The 25,457-nt window shown below is 40.5% G+C and overlaps 2 protein-coding genes across 3 annotated transcripts in view; one reads left to right on the plus strand and one right to left on the minus strand.

Annotated features, from left to right (window-relative positions):
- Positions 1-25,457, plus strand: part of FNBP1 (formin binding protein 1) — a 90,938-nt gene that overhangs the window by 290 nt on the left and 65,191 nt on the right. Inside the window, exons 2-3 of the mRNA XM_006892460.1 lie at positions 11,918-11,978; positions 12,690-12,836. Of these exons, the coding sequence (XP_006892522.1) occupies positions 12,729-12,836 (108 nt within the window). The 5' untranslated portion in view covers positions 11,918-11,978; positions 12,690-12,728. The remainder of the gene's footprint in view (positions 1-11,917; positions 11,979-12,689; positions 12,837-25,457) is intronic.
- On the minus strand, positions 7,036-7,904 carry LOC102873001 (ADP-ribosylation factor 3-like). 2 transcript variants are annotated; one of them, XM_006892459.1, is made up of 2 exons: positions 7,464-7,820; positions 7,275-7,406 (listed from the first exon to the last, which is right to left on the minus strand). In XM_006892459.1, exons 1-2 carry the CDS (start codon positions 7,818-7,820, stop codon positions 7,275-7,277), a joined length of 489 nt encoding a protein of 162 aa, XP_006892521.1. The 2 variants fall into 2 exon arrangements, with proteins under 2 accessions (XP_006892520.1, XP_006892521.1); XM_006892458.1 differs by having other exon boundaries at positions 7,036-7,904.

The following is a 25,457-nucleotide window of genomic DNA, read 5'->3' on the forward strand; positions in this document are numbered from 1 at the left end:
TTTTTATGAGAATTTATATTTCTATAAAAAGAATAGTTTTTAATATAGGAATCTCATTTTTAGGGGACAGTAAGAATATAAAATTATTGAATTTTGGAGCAGCCTGTTTTTCTCAGTAAACTTTATTGGAATCTCTGCAAAGAAGTGCATGGATCCCAAGTGTGCAGCTGCATATACACAACAAATGTGCACAATTAGATTATTCAATAACAATTAGCATACATTCTTTTGTGTGTCTCTTCTTTCTACTGTTATTTCTTTTGTGTTCACTCTTTAGCAAAACAAACACCAATCTAAGAGTTTCTTAACGTACAGTTTGGTGACGTTGGCTGCTGCCTTGGAATTGTGCCACCCACCAAAGTCTTCTGAATTCATCCTTCCTCATGAATGAAAACTTGTTGCCCCCTAAGGTTCCTAGCTAATCTTTCTTGTCTCTTGGTCCCTGTAAATAGTTCTTAAAATAGCAGAATGTTCAAGGCAGATTATGATTACTAAGTAAGCAAGCCTGTTGTTCAGTTTTAAGATGAATTCAGTGGATATTTCCAGCGTAAGATTTAAAGATTGCCTCTGAGCAGTAGCTTCAGGAATTCAGCCTCCTTAGTTCCTGAAAGTCTGGAATCAATGAAAATTTGAAATTCTGGTTCATACTTTTCCATCATTTTAATTAAGATTCTTCTATAGGGTCTTTAGGCTCTGACATACTTTGGACATGTTGCAAGGAGGGACTGGTCCTTGGAGAGGGACATCATGCTTGGTAGGGTGGAGGGACAGCACAGAAGGGGAAGACCCCTATGAGGTGGATTGATTCAGTGGTTGGGGTAATCAGGATGGGTGTGTCGGAGACAGTGCTATTGGCACAGGACAGAGCAGAGTTTAGGGCTGTTGTACATAGGGTCACTATGAGTCACAAGCGACTCGACGGCACATAACATAACAACATAGGGTCTTTGGTCAAAGGGGTCAGTAATGGTAGTCATGCACCATCTAGTTCTGGTAGTCATGCACCATCTAGTTCTCTTCATCTTTTGTTAACCTTGTGTTCCGTTTCCTCCTCTTATTCCTGACTTCCTCATATGTTGTTCCTGGTGAATAGAGACCAAGCATTGTAAGCAGGATTATTATTGTGAAGTGCTTTTGAGTCGAGTATGACTCATAGCAACCCACTGAACCTATCCTGTACCATTCTCACAGTCTCTGATATACTTGATCCCACTACTGCAGTCACTGTGACTATCTACCTCTTTGAGGGCCTTCCTCTCTTTCACTGGCTTTCCCCATCTTTCCAGACATGATGCTCTTTTTCAAGGACTAGCCCCTCCTAACAACATACCCAAAGTGTGTGAGCTGGAACTTCACCATCCTTGCCTCTAAGAGCACTCTGGCTGCACTTTCTCTAAGACATGTTTGTTTGTTCTTTTGGCGGCCCACAGGCCACTCAGCACTGTTCTCCAACACTTTGAGAGGGGTCACTTTTCCAAAGTGCAATACTCCCTCCAGCAGTGTGTGAGTATTGCTGTCAGGCAGCATTTTGAAAGTATTTTGGACATCATAAATCTTTAATGATTACTTCCATTCATGAAAGTTGTGCTTCTGTATAAAATATTTAAAATATTGTTTGTGAAACTAAGCTTGAGTTTTAAGTGATATATAAAATATTTATTTTTGCGCAGTAGGATTAGTTTTGAGCACTTTGTTGAAAGATTTGCAAAAAAATCCCAGAGATTTTTGGTGTAGAAATACTTAGTTTTAACACAAAGAACATCTTTCATTTGTGTCATTAAAAAGAATGTAGATTCTTTTTGAGTCTTGCTTTATTTTTTAAAAAATAAGTACATAAATGATATATATAGAATAATTTATGGGGTGACAAACTCTTTTAAGTAAATAAAATGGCAAATATTATTATAATTCAATCAAAGAAAAATAACTCCTTTAATTAAGATCAGCTTCTAGTGACATGTCAGCTTCATCCATACTTTAATAGAATGGATATAAGGAAATGAGGATGTACTGTTTTCTATGCGTATTTTTAAATATTACAGTGTTAGCCAAAATGTTGTTTTTCATGTGGAAGGAGATTGTTTGCTTTATTCAAAATAATGTGAATATTTGCATGAGCCCTACATTATAGATTTTTTTTCTTGTCTTCCTTCCTTTTTTTATTAGCATAAACTCCTCCTTCCTGGTGCCTTAGTCCCTCATCTTGTTTTGCTTTTAGAAGTTTGTTATGAGATCTTAGTAAATCAGTTCTTAACCAGCTGCAGTGTCAGTTCTGTGTCAGAAGGGAAAGCTCACCATCTGGCATGTACCATCCTTGTCCTATCTTGTCCTACCTTGGTGGAGGGAACTGAAGATTTAGGTAACAAAATGAGAGTTAGTTAGAAAAGATTCCCCTTGCAGTATAAGCTTGGGATAAAAGCAGACAGCTTTCCATTGACCACTTTTGTTCTTGCTGTATACTGTGAAGTCGATTCACATTCATAGCCACCCTCCAGGACTGAGTAGAACTGCACCATAGGATTTCCTAGACTGTAATCTTTATGAGAGCTGACTGCCCCTTGTTTTCTCCTGTCGAGTCACTGTGTGGGCATAACCACCAACCTTCTGCTTAGCAGCCAAGTTGTGGCACGAGGGGGTGTTCCACTCCCTTTTTTAAATTGAGAAACATTTCCAATTTTTATTCTTAAAATTATGAATCAGAATTGCAAAGGCGAATTTACCAAGCCACTTCTAAACAACGAGAGGGAGATTCTGGAAAGTTCACAAGAGCACATCTCACTCAGCTAGCATCTGCTGACACTGTGGCTGCTCTGGAGGTTACATTCATTCCTGTATTTTCTCAATCAGCTCTTCCTTCTATTTGCCACTCTTTTTTCCAGCTTGCTGAGATTTGGCTTTGTGCTCAAGAGTGTTTACTCGATCTTTGTCTTCATTTCAGCCTGTTGATACCACCTTGCTTGGGTGAACACCCACACGGACAGCCTTTTCATGCTGCACTCTTTCCATGTAAATGGCATACATTTTCCTGGACACCTTGCAATTTGCTGACCCTTGTAGTGTCCTCGAACCAGCTGGCCCTCCTGGTTCTCATGGGGGGCAGCGAGTGCACACTGTCTTCTCCTGCAGCTCCTTGGAGAGCGAGGAGGACATACCTTCCTGTGCACACGCAAGAGGGCACTGAAGTAGTGTTTGCGGTTCTTGCTGCCACCTTCTTCTGAGGTCACATAAGGGTTGAACTTCAGACTGCCAGAGGCCTGCTGCAAGTGCTAATTACTCCTTTATATTCAGTTATTCACTGAAACAACTCATAGAATTCACAGGTCTGTACTTCATATTAGAGTTCTGGTGACCTAGTATAAGAAGCTGTGCTGCACTAAAGGCACGTCGTTCGAATACACCAGCTGCTCTATGGGAGGATGGGCCATCTCCTTTCATCTGATTAACTGCTTCTGACAACCCACTGGAGGGTCAGCTATGGGTCTGTTCCAACTCAATGACCCACAACAGCAACAACATGCTTTAAAAGGAAACAAATGAAGAACTAAGGCAAGGTCTGGAAGGGTTCCTAGTTTGGTGCTTCCATATCCCAAAAGGAAACATGCTATGTGCTTGTGTGTTTCAATGAGCCAGGGAGCTCGTGGAACCTTTGCACTCAGAACTTTGACTAAGAGCAGTCTATGTGGAGTTGGGCTGCCCTCACAAAGGCAAAGCCTCTCTAGCAGTTCAAACTAGCTGTGACTCCGAGGAAGAAAGGTAAACCTCGTCCTGTGCTATTCACACCCTCCACCAACCCAGTGGAGAGTAAGCTCTGAGTGAGTTCTGCCTCAACAGCAATGTGTTTAACTATTTTTTTTTCTTTCTTTCTTCATTACATAACACAAATTCCAGCTCCTCTCCCTTAAGGTCTGTTGATATCACAAGGTGGTCTTTTGGTCTTTTGGTGGCTGACCAACTCCCATTTCAGGGTTATCTCATCACTTAAATTCCAAGGGGTGTGTGTGTGTTTGTGTGGTGTGTGTGTGTGTGTGTGTGTGAGTGCACCTTAAAAAGATTCTCTGTCATGGATTAAGGTAAAAATCCACATTACTTTCTACCCCACAGTTTCTTTTCCTTTTATGTTTTCTTCCAGACTTGAGCTTTCCTTTCCCCCTGTGTCTATGTGTCATTTCACCTTGCTTCAGTTTAACAAGGGTGGTTTAGTGAGATTATAGGGGGCTGTGGGTGGTATAAACAGTTGAATGACTAACTGGAAGCTTTGGGCCCACTCAGGGGTGCTGAGGAGTCAAATCCTGGCACTCTACATCCATAAAGATGACAGCCAAGAAAACCCTGGGAGCAGTCTGCTTTGCACACATAGGGTCAGAATAGTTGGCAGTGGGTTTGTACTTTCTGTCTTTGTGAAATGCTTGAAAGTTCAGATAAAAGCCCAAATGCCTGGTATGGAGTCCACCTATTGTGTTGCATGTAACATGTGCTGTCAAGTCAGCTGTGACTCAGCGATCCTATGCACAGTAATTCTGAACTCCGCTCTATCCTGAGGCAATCCCACTGTCTCTGACACACCTACCCTCTTCACTCCAGTTATTATGTCAATTCATCTCATGTGAGGGCTTCTCTCCTGCACTGTCCCTTAGCCCTTCCAAGTATGATATCCTTCTCCAAAGACTGACTCCTCCTGGTTACATGACCAAAGTATGTGGGATGGACTCTCAAAATCATTGCTTTCAAGGAGCAGCTTGGTCTCACCCTCTCCAGAAAAGACCTGTTAGTTCTCTTGGTGGCAGCCCATGGTATGTTCAAAACTCTTTTCCAACTTGAAGGCACCAATTTTTCTTTGTCATATTTGGTCATTGTCCAGCTCTCTGATGCATAGCAAGCAATTGTGAAGACTATGGCCTAGATCAGATGCACCTTAGTCTCTAGACTGACATCCTTGCTCTTTAAAACTCAGAGAGGTATCTGACAGCAAGTTTTCCTAATGCAGTTTGTCTTTTAATTTCCTGACTGCCAATGCCAAGAGTGTTGATTGTGGGACTGAACAAACTGAAATTGTTAACAATCTCTTCTCCATCTATCATGATGCTGCCAATTGGCCCAATGGTGAGACTGTTTTCTTGATGTTGAGTTTCAATCCATATTGCAAACTACAGTCCTTGACCTCTGAAGCAGAAGCTTCAGGCCCTCCTCAGTTTCAGCAAGTAAGGCATGTTGTTGATGAGTCTTCCTCCAATCCTGATGCCACATTCCTCCTCAGAAAGTCCAGCTCCTTGAATAATCTGTTTTGTATACAGATTAAAAATGTATGGAGACAGAGAACATCCCTATGTACTCCTTTCTTGACTTTGAACCATGCAGTGTTTCCTTGTTTTGTTCTGAGGACTATCTCCTTACTCAAGTATAGGTTTTACATGAGCACAATCAGGTGTTCATTAAACAACTTGTGTTGAAGAGGCAATGGTGAAAAACGAAAAAAAACAACAACCAAGGCAATGGTGATGAAGGAGGAAACTCAAGCTGCTCTGAAAGAATTGGCAAAAAACAAGGCTCCAGGAATTGATGAAATACCATTTAACAAATTTCAACAAGCAGATGCACCCTGGACGTGGTCACCAGGCTGTGCCAAGAAATCTGGAAGACAGCTACCTGGCCAGCTGACTGGTAGAGACCCAGATTTATTCCCATTCCAAAATATAAAAGTGACCTGATTGAGTGTGGAAATTATCGAACAACATCACTAATATCACATGCAAGCAAAATGCTGTTGAAGATTATCTAAAAACAACTGGAACAGTACATTGATAGAGAACTACTAGAAATACAAACTTGGTTTAGAAGAGATTGTGGCACCAGAGACATTATCACCAATGTAAGATGGATCTTGAAGAAGCAAAGAGTACAAGAAGAATGTATATCTGTGTTTCATTGACTATGCAAAGACATTTGACTGTGTGGATCACAACAAATTTTGGCTAAACAAGAATGAGAATCCCAGAGCTCCTGATTGTGCTCATGCGAAGCCTACCACCTATTAGCTGTGGCCTTTTGGGTGAATAACTCTCTATGCGTCTTTTTTTTAAAAAAAAAAAAAATCTGCAAAATGTGACAGTAATTTACATGCTGAGAGATAAAACATGAAGAGCTCTGACATATTTTTCTTGGTAACATGAGGAACACAAGTGCCCCTGTTTGCCCTGCTGATGTTGGTCATTGTCTCTCCCCACGTGGCCTTTCTTTTCTGGTACCTGCTGGTCTTTCCCTCTGGGCTCCAGTTGAAACCAGAGTATTTGTTGTGTGTTCCACCCAATTCATTTTGGCTGAAACTCGAGGACAGGTGGTATGGGGTGGGGATGGGAAAGGGCCTGATCTTGTGTATTTGTCTTTGAGACTCAGCTCTGTGCTCTCTTCTGAAGCTTTGTTAGCTGTTCTCCAGTGGGTCAGAGGTGTATCCTCTTCCTGTGGGATTCCTTGGTTTGGGGTGATTCCGCCCATGCAGTCAGCTTGGAGGTCTGGAAAGCAGAAAGCCTTAAGGGTCAGTCTTTCAAGTCCTGGGAATCTGTTAGGGTGGATGTTTCCTCCCAGTTTGCTCTAAGCACTTCCTTGCCTTTCTGCTTCCTTCAGTCTGAATGCATGTTTTAGAGTGTTGTGGGTTTATTTCCCTCCTAAAACACTGGTAGAAAAACTAGTAATGTGTCAAGCTGCTTACTGAAAGTTTGTTGGTTCGCGTCTACCTTGTGATAAGACCAATATCCTCAGAAACCTGATGGGGGGCCCAAGTCAGGATTAACACCATAGCAGAAGGCAGGGCTTTGGTGTGGGGTCAGAGCCAACTCAGCATCATCCATTCTCAGCTGCCCCAGACTCTTCTTTCTTTTTTCTCCCCTTGGCATGACTTTTTGAGCTTTGTTATGCTCATTTTTTCATGTTCTGCTGTTGGAAACTTCCTTGGCTTTTGTATTTTCACCTTTAGGTATTGTGAAAGCACAGATGTCTGATGCAATTATTATTCTGCCATCTTATCTGGACATCTTTTTTTTGTTTGTTTTAAATCCAGTTAATTGGAATGATTCAACATCAGGACAGCAAGTGGGGAACTGGACTGGTCACATCAGTGGACAGAGGAGGGGAGGGGCTGGGGACGGGATGAGAGGCAAGGTTCTTGCTGGATGTACGGACATGGTATCCAGGGCCCTTGCCACACTCGCAATTGGAAGAAAAGGGTAGGGAGACAGGTGTGTCAGGGATGGGTGGGGCAGTCAGATAGGACTGCCTGGCTCTCACTTCTTGTTTTTTAGTTGATTGGCCAACCAGTCCAGGCCTTCGTACAACCCGTCCCCACTGGTGGCACAGGTGGCCTGAATATACCAGTTGTGATGACGAAGGGAATGCAGGCCCAGCTTGTCTGTGATCTCTGCAGCATTCATAGCATTAAGCAGATCCTGTTTGTTTGCAAAAACAAGGAGCACAGCATCCCGAAGCTCGTCCTCCGCCAGCATCCTCATCAGCTCCTCTCGGGCCTCATTTACTCGTTCTCGATCATTGCTGTCCACCACAAATATCAACCCTTGTGTGTTCTGGAAGTAGTATCTCCAGAGAGGCTGAATCTTGTCTTGGCCACCCACGTCCCTCACTGTGAAGCTGATGTTCTTGTATTCCACTGTCTCCACATTGAATCCAATGGTAGGGATGGTGGTGATGATCTCCCCTAGTTTTAGCTTGTATAGGATGGTGGTCTTCCCTGCAGCATCAAGGCCCACCATCAGGATGTGCATCTCCTTCTTCCCAATCAGGCTCTTAAGAAGGTTTCCAAAGATATTCCCCATGATCACAGCAGCTGCTTTCTGAGGACAGTGAAGCCCAACTGGGGCAGTGGCAATCTGGTTTGGACCTCATCCCTGGTGTGGAAGACTTAACCTCCCGGATCATGCAAGAGCTACGTCCTTATCTGGACATCTTGCAGTGAGCCTTTAAAACACAAAAGATACTGAAAAAGGAAAAAAATATTAAAAAAAATCACACCACACAAAAGATAGCTGCATTCAAAGATTTGGGCCCCCCCCAATAAAATATTTGGGGCCCAGACACTGCATAGTTTGTAGACGATCTGGATTAAGGCATGCGTGAGGCTCCAGGATCTCACTGTTACTAGCATCCCTGTGGTTCTGTAACATCCCTGGGGGTGTGGTACGTTAATGCTATGGACTGCTGACCAGTGGTTGATAGTTTGAATTCACCAAGTCACTACACAGAGGAAAGATGGGTAGTCAAGATTTACAGCCTCAGAAACCCATTAAAGAATGACCATGACTCAGAACTGACTTCAGGGCTGTAAAGTTTTTGATTTGGTGATTCCAGTCCTCAACCAGATATTAACTCAGCATCCTTCTAAACAATACATCTTTTACTTTATCACTGAGTCTATCTGAAGAGCAAATTAAACATGTAAAGTACATAATTTCTCAAAGATTCCATAAATGTGAAGAGTGTGTGTGTGTGTGTGTGTGTGTGTCCTATTTGCTTGGTTTTGTTTGTTTGTCTCATTGTAATCACCAATAGAAACAAAGACAAGAAACTCTGTCTTTGAAGATTGGAAACAAAGTTGGTCTTTTAGTTATTATTTTTATAGTGATTCTTGAAAGAAATATTCTTAGATCTTATACTCATTTCTAGATCTCTCTTAGGTTTTTGTTTTGTTTTGTGCTAGTATTTACAGAATGAATTATTCATTAGTGCTTTTTAAAAAAAATTTTACATGCTCTGGATGTTGACATTGTCAAAGTGATATCCATTCATCAGAGTTTTAACAGAGTACCATGCATAACAGGGCTTCTGCTTGGAATTTAACTGATAAAAAATGATTTGTCAGGTTAAAAATTATCTGAATTAGTTCAAGCTGTTTCCTTCAACTTGTAACATTTAAATTACTTATATAAGTAGAAGAATAACTAATAATATGGGTATAAATGTGCAAAAGGGTAGGAGGGCAGATAAAGGGGAAAGGTGGAAGTCATTAGGATAGTAGAGTTTAGTGGGTGGATAAGAAGGGTGAAGGGATAGGAAAGATTCAATGAGAACGTAAAAATATGGGTAATAATAGGCATAGATCAAAGGCAATTAATAATATAAAATACAATGAATGATTGTATGAAACAATGTAAGTGAAAGATTGTCTAAAACACATCTATGAATCAAACAATGTAAATGAATTATTGTGTGAAACCATTAAAAATATTTAAAAAAAATAAATTACTTTTATGATCTCTAAGGACTGGAAGCATCTAAGAATATTTAAGTAACACTTTTGAAAGTTTTTCTGTAATGTATAAATTTAGAAGCAATATTTTCAAATTATATGTTACAGTTGATAGAAAAAATGGTTAATATTCCTATATGCGTTAGACTGAGCACATTCGGAAAAGATTGGAGAATATTGATTTTTTAAATTAATTTCAATGAACATTTACAGAGATTTTGGATTTCCATTCATTCATTGTTGCAGAGAATATTGATTTTGTGGCCATCTGCCTATTGTCTGCCCTCGCAATACTTAGGGTATCATTCCTCAATCTACTCAATCTACCTTTAAGGAATGGTTGCAATACATCGTCTCAAAGTATTGTGTCATTTTTTTTTTTGCATTATTTTTTTCTGCAAGGTATATACTTTAAGGGAATTTTTTTGCATTCTTTTGCATCTAAATTTATTAGATACAGTTTTCTATGTGTCCATAGTATTGATGCAGAAAATATTTGAATTGATAGAGAAAGTGGAGTTTATATACTTACTGAAATGTACGTTCATGTGATAACAACTTCAAGTAAGCACTTTTCTTTCTCATCATTCAGTCTAAGTTTAGTTCTTAAATTATTACATATGTATATGTCATGCCTTCATTTTATGACTGATCACAACATTTGATGTTCTATTAAATGTCATATTCTTTCAGAATTTTAAAACTAGAAAGTCAGCTTGTTCAACTTCCCTCAGATGGGAAGCATACATGTTTACTGAGTTTTCTTAAGTCACACTGTGCAAAGCACATGGGCTTTTGATTGACAATGCAGCGTCTTTTTTGGCTAAACTGTCTTGCTTGTGGTGTTACCTAGTAGAGGTTGTTAAGGGTGAATTTCACCACTTTGTAAAATGTATTTTAGTTAACCTTTTTTTAAATAGTAAATTTTTGAAAACCTTTTTTAGTCACAACTCTATGTTTGGGGGTGATGGAAGAAGTAAAATATGAAACAAGAAGGGTGGCTATAACAAAAGAGGAAATGGCAGCATGGAATAAACAAGGAAGTGAATGTTAAGATGCTGACAGATGAGAAGCCCACGATGCAACATTAGTCACCTACTGTCTTTGTTATCTAGTGCTGCTGTAACAGAAATACCACAAGTGGGTGACAGGACTTTTATTTTCTCACTATTTAGGAGGCTGGAAGTCTGAATTCAGAGTTCCGGCCTTAGGGGAAGATATTGTATCTTTGTCTGTTCTAGATGCAGGTCCTTATCTCTTTGACTCCTGGGTGATCTTCTTGTAAGTCCACACCACTCCACCCCATCTCTGTTTTTGCTTGTTTTAATTTTTTTTATATCGCAAAAGACATTGAATCAAGACACACCCTACACTAATTCTGCTTCATTAACTGCATAAAGGCAACCCATTCCCAGATGGAATTATGACCCCAAGCATAGAGGCTAGGACTGAACCCATACTTTTAAAATTATTATTAATACTTTAAGGAAAGTTTAGAGAAAGCTTGGATTTCCATTCATTCATTGTGGCACATCAAAACCATCCATTTTTGTGGGCTAGAGTTTAATCCATGCATTTATTGTATGGCCATGTGTTCTACTGAGTGCAGTAGCTTAAAGTTAGGATTTATAAGAAACCAATGTTAGTGAATGTTCTTTTTTTCATAATTAGTGTTGTTATGTGCTGTCAAGTCACCTGTGATGTATAGCAATTCTATGTACAGCAGCTCTTAACCCTACCCTGTCCTGAGCCAGTCATACTAATTCCAACACACCAACCTCCATTGCCCCAGTTACTGTATCATTCCATCTCATCTGGGGTCTCTTGTGCTGTCCGCCCACCCTTCCAAGCATTATGTCCTTCTCCAAGGACCAGTCTCTTCTGGCCATGTGCCCAAAGTATGTGAGACAGAGCTTAAAAATCCTAGCCTCTAAGGAGAAACTTGGTTTCACCCTCTCTAAGACAGACTTCTTTGTTTTCTTGACAGTCCATGGTATGTAAAATTAAGTGTGCCAAATGTAGTATTTGTATTGTTTACTTCGGGAGAGAATTAGGAAGACTGGACTGGCTGTGGTTAATGTAAGTGTGTTATGCTAGGCAGGCTACACATTTCCCTCCTCAAAATGTTACAGTACAAAATACTATTTCTGTTTCCTTTGAGAAGACTTCTCTCACAGGTAGTTTTCATTAGTCCTTTGGGGGTACAGCCACACAGCCTTGAAAACATACCCTAGCAGTTTTGGGTTTTTAATTTAAAACTTTGGGTAACATTCCACATTTTCCTTGGATCTGGGACAGTAATGCCAGACTGAGGATGACTGGGAGGGTGGCCTAATAAAAAATGATACCCCCAGTTCAGTGCTACAGTGGAAACCATTGCATCCTGACACATGGTCTATACTCTGCAGCCAAATAAAGTCAGGTCTTAGCATCTAGTTAGAAGATGAGCTGGTAGCCTTTCCTGGTTCTTTGAGGTAAAACATTAAAAACTGCTAGAGTTCTGAGCAACAGGAACCGCACCCTGCATGATAGGAGATGGTAGGGAGTAAATGGCTTTCAGATGTGAACATTTTGTGACTAAAACTTGTAAACAAAAACTTCATCTTTTATTCCTGATTTCCCAATTTCCTTCCTCTATACGGTGACCGATCTACCTTCTACTTTTAGGAATCTCTCCAAGAAGTACCAACCGAAGAAGAACTCGAAGGAGGAGGAGGAATACAAGTATGTTTACCCCTGATGTTACTGGGTGATCTTTATGTGCACTGGCAATGATTATTAAGGGGAAGGAGAAATAGCTGTTCAATTAAGTTGCACTTAACTGTTCGTATTTATGCCAGCTTTTCTGTTGGGATAGAGAATGGGAAAAATATAATTGATTTTTCTTCTGTGGTACCACTAGTCCTGTTCCAGGTAATTTCAATTAAAGTAATTAGGAAAAGCTTAAAATGTAACCTGAAAAATATAGGAAGCATGAATTATGTTTTCTAGAGATTGAATTCTGTTATTGAAAAACCTCCCATACTGTCTTTCATCCAAGAAATATATCAGTTTCAGACAGCAATGAAAGTATTTGAACATGGCTAGCCCCAACATATTATATCTCTGGTGTAGCTATAAATAGCCATGGCATTACTACCAGACGCATTTTTTATTATAGTTAGGCTAAGTACAACAAAGTTAGGTAGAATAGAGCAAGTCAGTTTCACAAAAGGAAAAGTGATCCAGTTGTAATTAATTCTAAGCCATTTTAATAAGAACACTGTGCATGTAATGAATTGTCAGGATCCTGTGGGAAGTCAAGGCAAATTAACTGGATTTTAATTACTGTTTCATCAGAGTAAGACAGGGTTGGTGTGGTTGTGACCCTGTTTGACGGGCAGTGGTGTGTGTTCTGTCTCGTAGGTATACGTCATGTAAAGCGTTCTATGAATACAAGTATACGTCATGTAAAGCGTTCTTTTCCACCCTGAATGAGATGAATGACTACGCAGGGCAGCATGAACTAATCTCCGAGAACATGACCTCCCAGATCACTGTGGAGTTGGCACACTACGTCCAGGAACTGAAGCAAGAGAGGAAATCGGTAACATTATTTTTTCCTCTTCCTAAGATAAAGTCTAAAAACAATGAGACTATCCTCAAAGCTTTAAAGACTGAGGGGTCTTACACTGATGGCTTTGAGCATTGTGTGAAAGCTCTGAATCCTGTTCCTGTTCCTAGATCTTTACAACATCATTTCAAGGGCCCCTCAGACAAATACCACAAATAGCTTGCACTTGTCTACCCGGCGGTGCTGAGGATGAAAGGCCTGGCGATCTACTTCTGGAAAGTCAGCCTTTGAAAACCTGCCCTGACTCTTCTGGGTCACCACGAGTTAGAATTGATTTGGTGGTGACAGGTTTGGTTTCAGACCCTCATACTCATCTGTGAACTCTTGAGTATGAATCCCTTTGAGGAGTCTTAAATATATCTTGGAATATGAAACATAAAAGAATAAGCAATATAATTAGTATATGTTTTGGTATCATTATGTGCAGAACTCAGAACTGACCCTCTAAGCAAATTTTCAGAGCCTGTATATTGCGTGTGAAGATACAGCCCATCTTTCTCCCTTAGAGCAGCTGGTGGGTTCAAACTTCTTCCCTTTGGGTTGGCAGCACAGCTCCTTATCACTAGGCCACCAGAGCTCCTGGGTAATGTATAGGATAAGTAAAGTTAAAGGAATTGACCTCAGTTACAACAGCTTGGTCCTTGGCTAGTTCATTGCAATCTGCTGAAGAGGACCTTATTCCTTTTCCAGTCAAGATTTGGCCTTAAGGACTTAATCTTTATGTCATGATCTGTATCGTTATACTTTGATTGCTTGTGAGGTATATAATTTATTGATAGTAATACAATGCCCTACTTGGCCAATAATATTCTTTTTATGTAAATTTGAGCCCATAATTATTCTGTTAATGCCCTAGGGACATTTATGAGTCAATAAGATAAATATGGTTCCTGTTGAAGTGGAGGGGATAGTAATAATGTTGCCAAAAAAATAATAATTATGATTGTTGCTACAAAGTAAACATACTGATATTATGAGTATATGTAACAGCATGGTGTGACATACTGGGAATTAAGGTAGACTTCCCAGGGATTAACATTGAAGCTGAGACTTGGGGAATGAGTAGTAATTATCAGAAACCAGCATTCCTTAGAGGAAGCAGTTGGTGCAAAGGCCCTGAGACAGGAGAGTATTTGGGCTAGGTTAAGTTCTCCATGGGATAAAGATGGGCAGTCTCCTCTTGTATGATTTACTGCTTCTGAAAAGCCACTGGAGGGTTACTGTGAGTCATTTACAGCTGGATGGTATGTAACAACAACAAAGTTTTTACACATGTCCACTGGGGCTGGAATCTAGAAATATGGATGAAAAAAGAAATAGATGCCAGATTATGTAGGATCACAAATGTCGGTAATGTTTGACTGGAAGATGTGTCACGTGGGTGATTTCTACTCCAAGCTTACAGAGTGACTGAGGGCCGTTGCCTCAGGAGCTGCACTATTCTCTTTCAAACCAGTAAGCCTGGTCTTTTTCCTGACTGTATTTTGCTCCTGGTTGTCTCCCACTCTGGCAGAAGCCTTCTGTGTGACTCCCTTTAGTGTGGTCAGGAGTGGTAACCAGGCCTTATCAAGGTCTTCCCGTCTCAGGGTCATGGAGATTGATGAGGTTCATGTGATTGGTTAGTCCATTGGAATATCTTTGCTTTTTCTTTACTCTTCTTAGGTGGGGAGAGGCAGATAATCTTAGCCACTCATAAACTCCAGCTGCTACTTGCCAAAATAGGATGTAGAACACTGTCCCTGCGTGTTGTGTGGACTGTGCTATTCCAGTTGACCTTGATGTTTAGGAACTGTGTTCCTGAGCTCCCAGGCCCAGCAATATATATATTTATAAATTATTTATGTGGCCTGTGTTGCCACATGTAGATTAATGTCTATTATTACTGATAATGACAGTCTTGGAAGAAGGAGGGCCAGAGTACTCCTTTGAGGCAAAGACTTTGTCTCATCTACTTTGGGCATGATATCAGGAGGGACTGGTCTCTGAAAAGGACATCATGCTTGGAAAAGTGGAAGTTCAGCAAAAGAGAAGACTCTCAATGGGTGGCATAATGAGCTCAAGCTGAGTAGGGATTGTAAATGGGGCAGAGAGGTGGGCAGGTTGTTCACAGGGTCCCCAGCTCAATGGCACCTGACAATTGTAACCATTGGCTGGCGATTTCAAGTACTTCATGTACTTATTGGTCTTCTGAATGTCTTCTTTGAAGTGTGTTTGTGACCTCTGCCCTTTTTTCACTTTGTCTTTTTGTTGTTGAAGTACTGATGCTTTCTATAAATTTTAGAGATTAGCCTTCTTTTAGATATATCAGTTGTGGCTCTTGTGCTCATGTGAAACCTATACTTGGACCAGGAAGCAGTAGTCAGAACAGAGCAGGGAAACACTGCATGGTCGAGGACCAGGAAACATGTGCCTCAGGGATGCACCTGTCTCCATACCTTTTCAATCAATATACAGAACAGATCATTTGAGAGGCTGGAGTTTATGAGGAGCAATGTGGCATCAGGATTGGAGGAAGACCCATCAACAACCTACATTATGCAGATGACATGACCTTGAATGCTGAAACTGAAGAGGACATGAGATGTTTGCGGCAGAAGGTCAAGGACTGTAGTCTTCAATATGGACTGAAACTCAACATCAAGAAAACAAAGATTCTCATTACTGGGCCAATTAGTAGCTTCATGATGGATGGAGAAGAGATTGAGATTGTTGATAACTTCAGCTTGCTTGGTCCCACAATCAACACTCTTGGCACCTACAGTCAGGAAATCAAAAGACAATTTGCATGGTGAAATTCTGCTGTCAAGGACCTCTCTAGAGTACTGAAGAGCAAAAATGTCAGTCTAGAAACTAAGGTGCAGCTGATCCAGGTCATAGTCTTGGCAATTACTTGCTGTGCATCAAAGAGCTGGACAGTAACTAAGGATGAAAGAGTTGTGGTGCTAGAAAAGAGTATTGAACATACTGTGGACTGCCAGCAGAACAAACAGGTCTATCCTGGGGAGAGTGAAACCAGGATTTTGAACATACTTTGGGCACGTGACCGGAAGAGTCCAATCAGTCCTTGGAAGGGGACATCATGCTTGAAGGGTGGAGGGACAGCGTAGGAGAGGAAGCCCCCAGGATAAGATGGATTGACTCAGTGACTGGAGAAATGGAATTAAGTGTGTTGGAGATGATGAGATTGGCTCAGGATAGGGCAGGTATCAGATGTAGGGTCACTGTGAGCTGCAAGTGACTCAATAGGCACATAACAACAACCAACAACAACAATCAGATATATAATTGCCTAGGGAGTTCTAGTGGCCTAGTTGTTAGAAGGTGTGCTGCAATCCTAAAGGCATGTAGTTCAAATCCACCAGCTTCTCCCTGGGAGAAAGATGGGTAATCTGCCGGGCAATTAACGACCTCTGATGAAAACCCACCAGACGGTCAGCTATGGGTTGGCTTCAACTCAGCAGTACACAACAACAATACCCAGTCAGTACAAGCAATCAGTACAGTTACTCCTCAATCAGTACAAGTGGAATTTTGCCAGGAAAAGTAGAAAGTAGTGGGTGGTAGCTGGAGGAGTTTTGAGTGTAAAAGACGTTTCATAAACAAAAAATTCTTTTTTGAAAGGAGATGAGTTGCAGCTAGGGGTAAAAGTTGCATATAACTTCTTAAAGGCCACATATGAACATCAGTCAGCTTTTATGTCAGTAGGAAAATATTGGTAACGTGCCAAGGAGCATTCGTAGTCTTACTGCTTTTTTAAATCAGATACAATTATAGTTTTAGCTGTGAGCTGTGCAGCAAACCACACTAAAACTTACTGGCCTAAAAATAACAGTGTATTCATTTTTCTTGTAGTTCAGGGTTTGACTGGACTGTGCTGAGCGGTTCTTGCCTCAGGTCCCTCAGGCAGCTCTATTTCCCCATCTGCTGTAATCATCTCCCGGGCCTGCTGGGCTTGGCGGCCATGATGGCCTCTTTCACCTGGTCAGCACCTCAGATACTCTTCCCAGCAGAGTCGCTTAGGCTCATTACATGGAAGCTCAGGACTCTGATCCTGCCAGCCCAAACGGCCACAAGTCCTGTGAGATTCATGGAGATGGAGAAACAGACTTCACCTCATGTTGGGATCTTTGACAAGGCCATACAGAGGAAGAGCATAGTTTGACAGCCATCATACTGGGAGATATCTTCTGCCTCTCATATTTCTGCATCACTAGTGTCTAGTTTATTTATAGTGATCACTATAAATTTTATCGGGATGGATCAATGGTGCATATCTGGGTGAGTGAATTAATGAAAGCATGAATGCACAAACATCTTGCCCCAAACTGGAGATCATTTGTGAATATTTGTGAATGACTTCAAGACGGCGGACTAACTCGGTGCGCATGCTTTGCACCAGTTCCCTTTCCCTCCTTGTGTTGTGTTATTGTCAGCTCCTGTTGAGGTGACTCCAGCTCCTGGTGATCTTGTGTGTGACGGAACAAAGGCTTCGTAGTATGGTTTGGGGTGTGCTTAGAAAGTAGGAAGACACACACGCTTTAAGTTTAACCCACTGATCAAACAAGCAAGTAAACAAACCAGTGTGTTCATAAACTGAGATAAAGAAATATTTTCACATCTGAACAATGGTTTTCATCTGGGTCCAGTTTTGTTTACCCCAGTGCATGCCTTCTGTTGCTTTTGACAATGTTTACCCCGTGCATTTACCTGGTGCATACCCACTGTAACATTTGGCAGTGTTAACTGGTGCATACCCACTGTAACATTTAGCAGTGTTTACCCTGTGTTTCCAACTGTAACATTGAGCAATGTGTGGAGACATTTTGGTGCCACCATTAAAGGGGAGAAAGTGGCATCTTGGAGGTTGGGGCCAGAAAGGCTGCTAAACATCTCTCATTGCATAGGACAGCCTCTACATCAAAGAATTATCTGGTCCATTGAAAACTCCTCCACTAGAGCTCCAAAGTAGCAAAGGATGGCAATCCCTGTTTGACCGTTCACTAAAACCCATTGACATGATGCAAAAGAAACAGAATGATTCAGAATGAAACACAGAGACCTTCGAGCATCATTGTTGTTGCCAGGTGCGGTCAGGTCTGTAGTGACCCCGTACATCTGCACATTTTCTTGGCCTGCATCCTCTGCGTCCTTGGTTCTTGAACATTCTCAGACTCACACAGCCTTGCAAAGATTTAAACCTTCTTCCTGTTTGTTACTTTGGCCAATGATTTGTGTCTCTTCACTGACCTTGCTCTACCCTTATAGTTGAGCATTTTAGGTAATTCCCTAAACAAAAAGTTTGTACATTTACCTAAGTACAAAATGTAAATTCTGTTTCTGGAGTAAGTAATGAGGCACGACGCTCACAGGACTTGGCTCTTGACACTCGTTTGCTACTTAATTCCTCTCCTCCAAACATGTGGCTTCTTTGGTCCTCCTCAACCGTGGCTGGTCTATTCCTGCCTCAAGACCTTTGCATGGCTTTCCATCCTTGGAAAGCTTTGCCTCAGATAGGTACAGCATTTCCCCTGACTTCTTTCCCAAGACCTTCTTTGATGTCTTTCCTGTCCACTTTACTTAAAATTGCAAGTGACTCCTCTCATTCCATGGCCTGGGTTGACATCCAGGTCGTCTCATAGTATTCAGCAACGACTAACATTTTAGGTATTGACTTGTTTATTTGCCTTTCATCCACACTTGAAAATATGCCCCATGAAAGCAGGAATTTTGATTGTTCCTTGCTATACTTCAAGCGCACATAATAGATACGGCAAATGGCAGGCTCTCAGTGAATTCTCCCAGAGTCAAAGAACAATTGAGAAGCTGAAAAGGCAATCTTGCGCTAAGCATGGTTCTCAGTTAGACTTAGTGTTCCTAGTGAACAGTCTTGTTTTGACTCTGTGTTTTTGTTCTATTTAATTGCATCTTTTCTTTTCCATTTTGTTTTTTAGGCTGATAAGAATAAAACATACTCCAGTTTTAGTGGTTTCTCTGTGTCTAATTGAGTGACACTGGCCACCTCCTGTGCGTTGTGCAGCCTACTCACCATCTTTCCTGGGCTGTTGCTCCCCCAGTATCATAAATTCATTGCTCCCTGAGTTACTCTTACCTCCTTAATCCTAAATAGATCATTCTTAAAAGAGCCTAATGTCCCGAGCAGATGGTTTTTACTAATTAAGCTAAACATGTGTCTTTTTTTAAAGCTGTTATTTCTGCATTTGTTTCTTAATCAGAATTGGTAGTAATTTATAGAGTAAATTATAGGTTAAATAATATTTTGTAATACATAGAATTTCTTTTAGGGAAAATTATGAGTACACAGCTCTGAGTCAGCTGTTCTTGTTTGGTTGAACTTCAAGCACCTTGTTTTTTTGATGGATTTTGAAACTTCTGGAAATACTAGAAGTAATATCAGTAAGAAGATGTGCATTTTTGTGACCAGAATGAGCTTTAATAGGATAAATGATAAATAACACATGTATTGATATGTTAACACATTAATTAATATTAAATGATTAATATTTATCATCTTTAAGCACTACATAATATGACGTTCTATTGTACACACATACACACACACAGAGAAATTTTTAAGGTAATTCTGAAAACAGTATTTACTCCCAAAGTGCTTGTTTTTATAGCTATATTAGCTAATTTATTACACTTTTTTAAAATTGATATTTTAATGAAAGTTTATAGAGAACTTGGATTTCCATTCATAATTTATTACACTTTATAGTCAGCCCCCTTAGAATGGAGACCAGTACTTTATATAAGATAGAAAGTTGGGATTTGGACTAAGTTTCCCGCATATTAGTGGAACTAGGATTAAAGCGCAGTAGACATCCTGTGTCTGAGGACAGAGCATGCCCGGGTGTAGGTTTTTGTTTAATGAGTATGTAAACATCTTCATTCTCGGTTGGCTTCAGTAAAGGAGGCACTTGAGAGCTCTTGCACTAACCAGCATTGCACCTTTGGAGGTTTTTATTTTTGGCTCCTCTGACTTTTGTTAACAAACAGTTTTTTTTTTTAAATGGTGACTCTCAAAACAATTGGAGACTGTTATCATGTCCTTTTCTGCAGGGTTTATTTATTATTGGCAAAAGTGGCATCACAAAGCCAAAACTTAAAGCAGGGTTTTCTGTTGCTAAATCCACTTACCTTTTTAACTTGAAGTCTTTCTTGGTAAAGGAGGCGAGCCAAAATCAGCACTGTGTCCCCAGGACTCTAATTTCCTGCTAGGTTGTGGGAAGAAAGGAAAGGACACAAGCCTTCAAATAAACAAACCTGACTCGGAACTCAGGCGCCCCCAGCCAGCTGTGTGACACTGGACAGGTTACACAACCTCTCTGGGCTTCTCATTCTGAATCTGTATGAATTGAGGGCTGATTATACAACTATCTTACAGAGGATGAGACTAAAAATAAAAACCACCCAGCAAAGGGCTCAGACATGTTAACGTAAACATCTAGCGTCTTAATTCAGCTCATTGCCCTGAGGTCAGAACCAACCTACAGCTGACTATGCACTGATTTCCAAGGCTGTAAATTGCACAGGAGGAGGGGTTAGGGTTAGGGGATCTGAGTGAGGATTCAAACCAGCAGAGAGGCAGCCTTCGAGTTACCAGTGCAGTTCCCTATGGAAGCTCTTGTTATGGCCATTCCCCTTCACAATACAAATCTCATTTCTAAGCCTTGGTTTCTTAATCAGGGCTTATGATAGGAAATAGGAGTATGGACAGGCTTCTTTGAGACCATATGCCATAACAATAGTTACCCAGTGAATTTAAAATGACCTTTCTAAAAATGTTAAATTTGTGCACGGTATTGAAAATAAGCTACCTTTTAAAATTTAGTCCTACCTTCTATTCCCTTTTATTGAAACAAAGTACCATTCTCAACCATCTGAATAATACATTTGACATGATAGAAGAATCCTATCTCTTCAAAGTGCTACTCACTTAGAATTTGCAGAATTACTGCAGGGACTCATTTTGCATGTAAAAAATATTTCCAAGATCAGTTGAACATTCCTCAGAAAATGTTTAGATATTGCTGTAGGGTTCAAGTCTGTTATTATGAGCTGTATTTGACTCGACAGACCCTAACGACAACAACATGTTTAAATAGATTACTTTTTAGTAAGTATCAAAGTGAAAAATAGCTCACTATGCACAAGGTGAAGTTTCCTTCCTTTTTGTAGGGAAGAAGAAGAAGAAAGCAACTTAAAGGGAGTGATTAATAAAAGGGAGTGATTAATAAATGGTTTTCATAATTTATGAGCCATATCATGGTAATGAGCCCACTCTTTGATCTTTATGCCATCTAATCTCCATCTGTGAAATAGGAAACTACTACTGACCTTTTGTTTCCATGGGTTCTGCATCTGCAGATTTAACATCTGTGAATTCAGCCAGCCATGCACCAGAAATATCAGGGGAAGCAGAAGCAAATTAAGTGGTCAGAGCAACTCCTCAAAGGATAAGAAAAACTCAGTATTCATTGCCATTGAGTCTGAACCAACTCATAACTGAGAGGCCAGCAGGCTTTCAGAGGCTGTAAGTCACATGGGAGAGGATTATACCTCTTTCTCCTGTGGAGCAGGTGATGGATTCAGACTGCCAGAGGGATGCTACCTTTGGATCAGCAGCACAGCGGCTGGCCCACTAGGTCTCTGGTGCTCCCTCAAAGGCTACGATGGAGATAAAGCTATTTACGTTGTGTTAGGTGTTGTAAGCAATTGAGAGGTTGTCTAAATTATCCAGGAGGATGTGTACAGGCTAGATGCAAATCCACTGCCATTTTATATCAGGGACTTGAATCTCCGTAGATTTTGGTAGCTTCTAGGAAACATCATTCCTCCTCAGAACTCTTCCCCTAAGGGAGCTCTGGTGGCCTAGTGGCAAGAAGCTGCACTGTAATCCCGAAAGCATGTGGTTTGAATCCACCAGGTGCTCCACTGGAGAAGGAGGGGCAATCTCCTCCTGTGCCAGTCAGATCCCACTCGATAGTACACAACAAGAAAACAAACAAACAAACCCAGAACTCTTCTCCTGCATATACTGAGGGATCACTGTATGTATTGTTTCTATTTTTAGGAGAAAATACTATTTTAATGCAATAATACCCACATATACTATATTCTCATATCACAGTGCAGTTTGCACACATAATCTTAAAAATAACCAGTATCTGTACTGACCTGTAAAACTATAGGGTTATTTTGAAGGGGGGAAAATTGCATTTTTAAAAGCAAATTTTTAAAAATGAGAACCTTGACTTGACATTGCCAAGGGCATAGCTGTGTAGAGCTTTTTATGAATGCTCCCTGAAGCCTAAGATGAGAAGAGCTCATTTCCTCACATAATAGCTTCTACTTAAGGCAGGTGTATTTTTTTGATGTTTGGCTTCACTTTAGAGATAATGGAATTACTGGCCAGACTCTAGGAGGGAGAATATACATCGAAGTATACAATGATAGTTCCTTTATCTTCTGTCTCTTGTTCAAAAACATCAATTATTAACAAGTCTGAACTATATGAGAATGACAAGAATTTAATTGGGATCTAGAGAGAGGTCTTGTGGCCTACTGGTAAGAAACTGCACTGCAATCCTAAAGGCACAGAGTTTGAATCCACCAGCTGCTTCACAGGAGAAGACTGGGCAATCTCCTCTTATGAGATTAACTGCCTCTGAAAACCTGCTAGGGGGTCAGCTTTTGGTGGGTTCTGACTCCAAGGCACACAACAGCAACAGTAATAATAATGAGTGTATCAGGAGGCCAGGTGGTATAATGGGTGTTAGGCAGCTAACCAAAACATTGGCAGTTCAAAGCCACCAACCACTCTGTGAGAGAGACTAAGCAATCTGTTTCCATTAGGATTTATGGCCTTGGAAACCCAGTGGTAGTATGACTCAAAATTGACTCAAAGTAAGTAATTGTAATGAGTAGAAATAATTGAAATATAAAAACTTCCTTATAAGGGAACCTGGCTACTTTTAATGTAGTAAAATCTCAACATTTTATATTTGGCCTACATTTTCTATATTTTTACAATTTACAGTGAATACTATGTTCATAATCTTTTTAAGATGACCATATACAACAAGAATTTCTACTTCTTTTACCTGACTCTCCTTTTGGAGGATACAGTACTATTATTTTTACAAATGGCTAAAACTTTGAATTCATGAACAATAACTTTTACATGAAACTCTTCCATTTTCTTGGTTTCTTTGTGGATATAGTTTTGAGACACCTAGTATTTAAGTAGAGAAGGCCTGTTGTAGATAAAATTTTGTACTTTTCTTTGGTACCCACTTATTATCATAAGCATTTTCCATTTGAGCATGAAAATGTATGGTTTCAGCAGTTAGAATTTGTAGTCACTTTGTATTCTAACAGTTTTTATTCACTTAATTCTTGTTGCTTGATGTGTAGGTTATTTCCAGTTGGTTTTTTAAAAAATTGTATTTCTTACATACATAAGATGCACACACCTTAGTCTCTAGAGGCACACCATTGCTCTTCAGTACTTTAGAGAGGTCCCTAACAGCAGACTTTCCCATCGCAATAAGTCTTTTAATTTCCTGGCTGCTGGTGCCAAGAGTGTTGACTGTGGAGCCAAGCAAACTAAAGCTGTGTACAATCTCAATCTCTTCATCATCCATCCTGATGCTGCCAATTGGTCCAGTGGTGAGAATCTGCCAATTGGTCCAGTGGTGAGAATCTTTGTCTTCTTGACATTGAGCCTAAATCCATATTGAAGGCTGCAATCCTTGACCCTCAGCAGCAAGCGCTTTGGTACCTCCTCAGTTTCAGTAAGCAGGGTAGTGTCATCTGCATAATGCAGATTGTTAATAGATCTTCCACCAATCCTGATGCCGCATTTCTCCTCATAGAGCCCAGCCTCCTGGATAATCTGTTCTGCATACAGTTTGAAAAGGTATGGAGACAGGACACATCCCTGGCATACATCCTTCCCAATTTTGAACCATGCAGTGTTTCCTTGCTCTGTTCTGATGACTGCCTCAGAAAATGCCTACAGACCTCACATTATTGAGAACTGACCATTTCAGGTTTCCCTCCAAGATTTCAGAAATGTTTGCAATTTGATACTGCAGTTAACTCAATAGCATTCTTTTAAAAATTAGCTAAATCCTAGGGCTCTTTGGTGGCCTAGTGGCAAGAAGCTGCCCTACAATCCCAGAGGTACATGGTTCAAATCCACCAGATGCTCTGCTGGAGAAGAAGGGGCAATCTCCTCCTGTGACAATCAGATCTGATTTGACGGTATGCACACACAAAATAATAAAATTTAAAAAATAGGTAAGTTCTATTTTATGGGCTTTATGAGGAGATTTAATTCCTGTAAGGCAGTTCTCTATCATGGACTGTCTCTAGTACATTTAGGAAAATATTTGTCAGAAAACAGATACATAGCACCAAAGAAAGTAAAAGTTTAGAGGTTTTCATGGTCACATGCATTAAAAACCCATTTCCGACCTCGTCAGTCCTCAGGATATTCCGCTCTGAATTGTTGTTATTGTGTGCTGTGAAGTCAGGAGTGCTGCCTAGCTGGCCCTCCAGGAGACTGCCCATCCTTCTCCCGTGGTGCCGCTGGTGGGTTTGAACCACGTACTCAGTAAGAAAGCCTGGACCTATGGAAAGAAATCACAAGAGACCAGCACTGTCTCTCAATTTCATAATTTGAAAAAGAAACAGGGAGTTTTCATGGCAGTTCTTCTGTTTGGAGACCTTGCTTTTATTTAAATAAATCAAAAGGCGAGGTACTTTTCCACCTTTGAGTTCTGGGTCTTTTGCTGGCTGTGTAAGTGATTGTTGCACTTTATGAAATGTCTGGCCCAGAGAATTAGGAATTGTCTAGGGACAATTAGTAATTGAGTGATGAAATATCACTGCTAGTAGTTACTTTAATTGTTTATCAATAGTTTGATTTCAGATTTTCGCTCCTGAACACATGCAAATATGCCTTCATTTATAGACCTTAGATGGTGCATTTTGTCCTGCCAGGTCTCCTCTGCTTTGAAAGAGCATATGCTAGTGACATGTTAGTTAAGTACAGGCCTTGTTACCTCTGTGGTTTTAGCACCTACAATGCCATTGAACTGGTGGAACAAAGGCACATACTGCATCATTCATGGGATAATGTATTTATTTGGTTTTCAGGACACTTAAATCCTGAGTTGAAATTGACTTCCCTTTTGTGTTTCTGCCTCGTGAGCTACCAAGATACCTTCTTTTTCTCCCAAGAATTGTGAGAAGTACTTGTCTGATGTGTTGTTGTGGGGTTTTGTTTTTTGTTGTTAGAGCTTGTCTGATGTTTTGTGTCCTGAATTCTTACACCCCAGTTACCTGTTTGAGAGTTCTTCTCAGAGCTGGATACAGTAGCGCCCCATGGCATCCTATCTGTGGAAACCCCAGAACCCCAGAAGCAGTGTGGCCCCCCATCCCTCCCCTAAGGGTTGTGCAGGGCCGTGGTCCTGTTAACAAGTACAGAGATGAATTTATGATGCCCTAAAGCCCATTTGTCATTCCCTACTCTAGGCTACACCTTCTGTTATCAATTTAATG

Source organism: Elephantulus edwardii, unplaced genomic scaffold, assembly GCF_000299155.1.
Source record: "Elephantulus edwardii isolate Elephantulus edwardi_28Jun2011 unplaced genomic scaffold, EleEdw1.0 scaffold00116, whole genome shotgun sequence".
NCBI classification, from domain to species: Eukaryota; Metazoa; Chordata; class Mammalia; order Macroscelidea; family Macroscelididae; genus Elephantulus; species Elephantulus edwardii.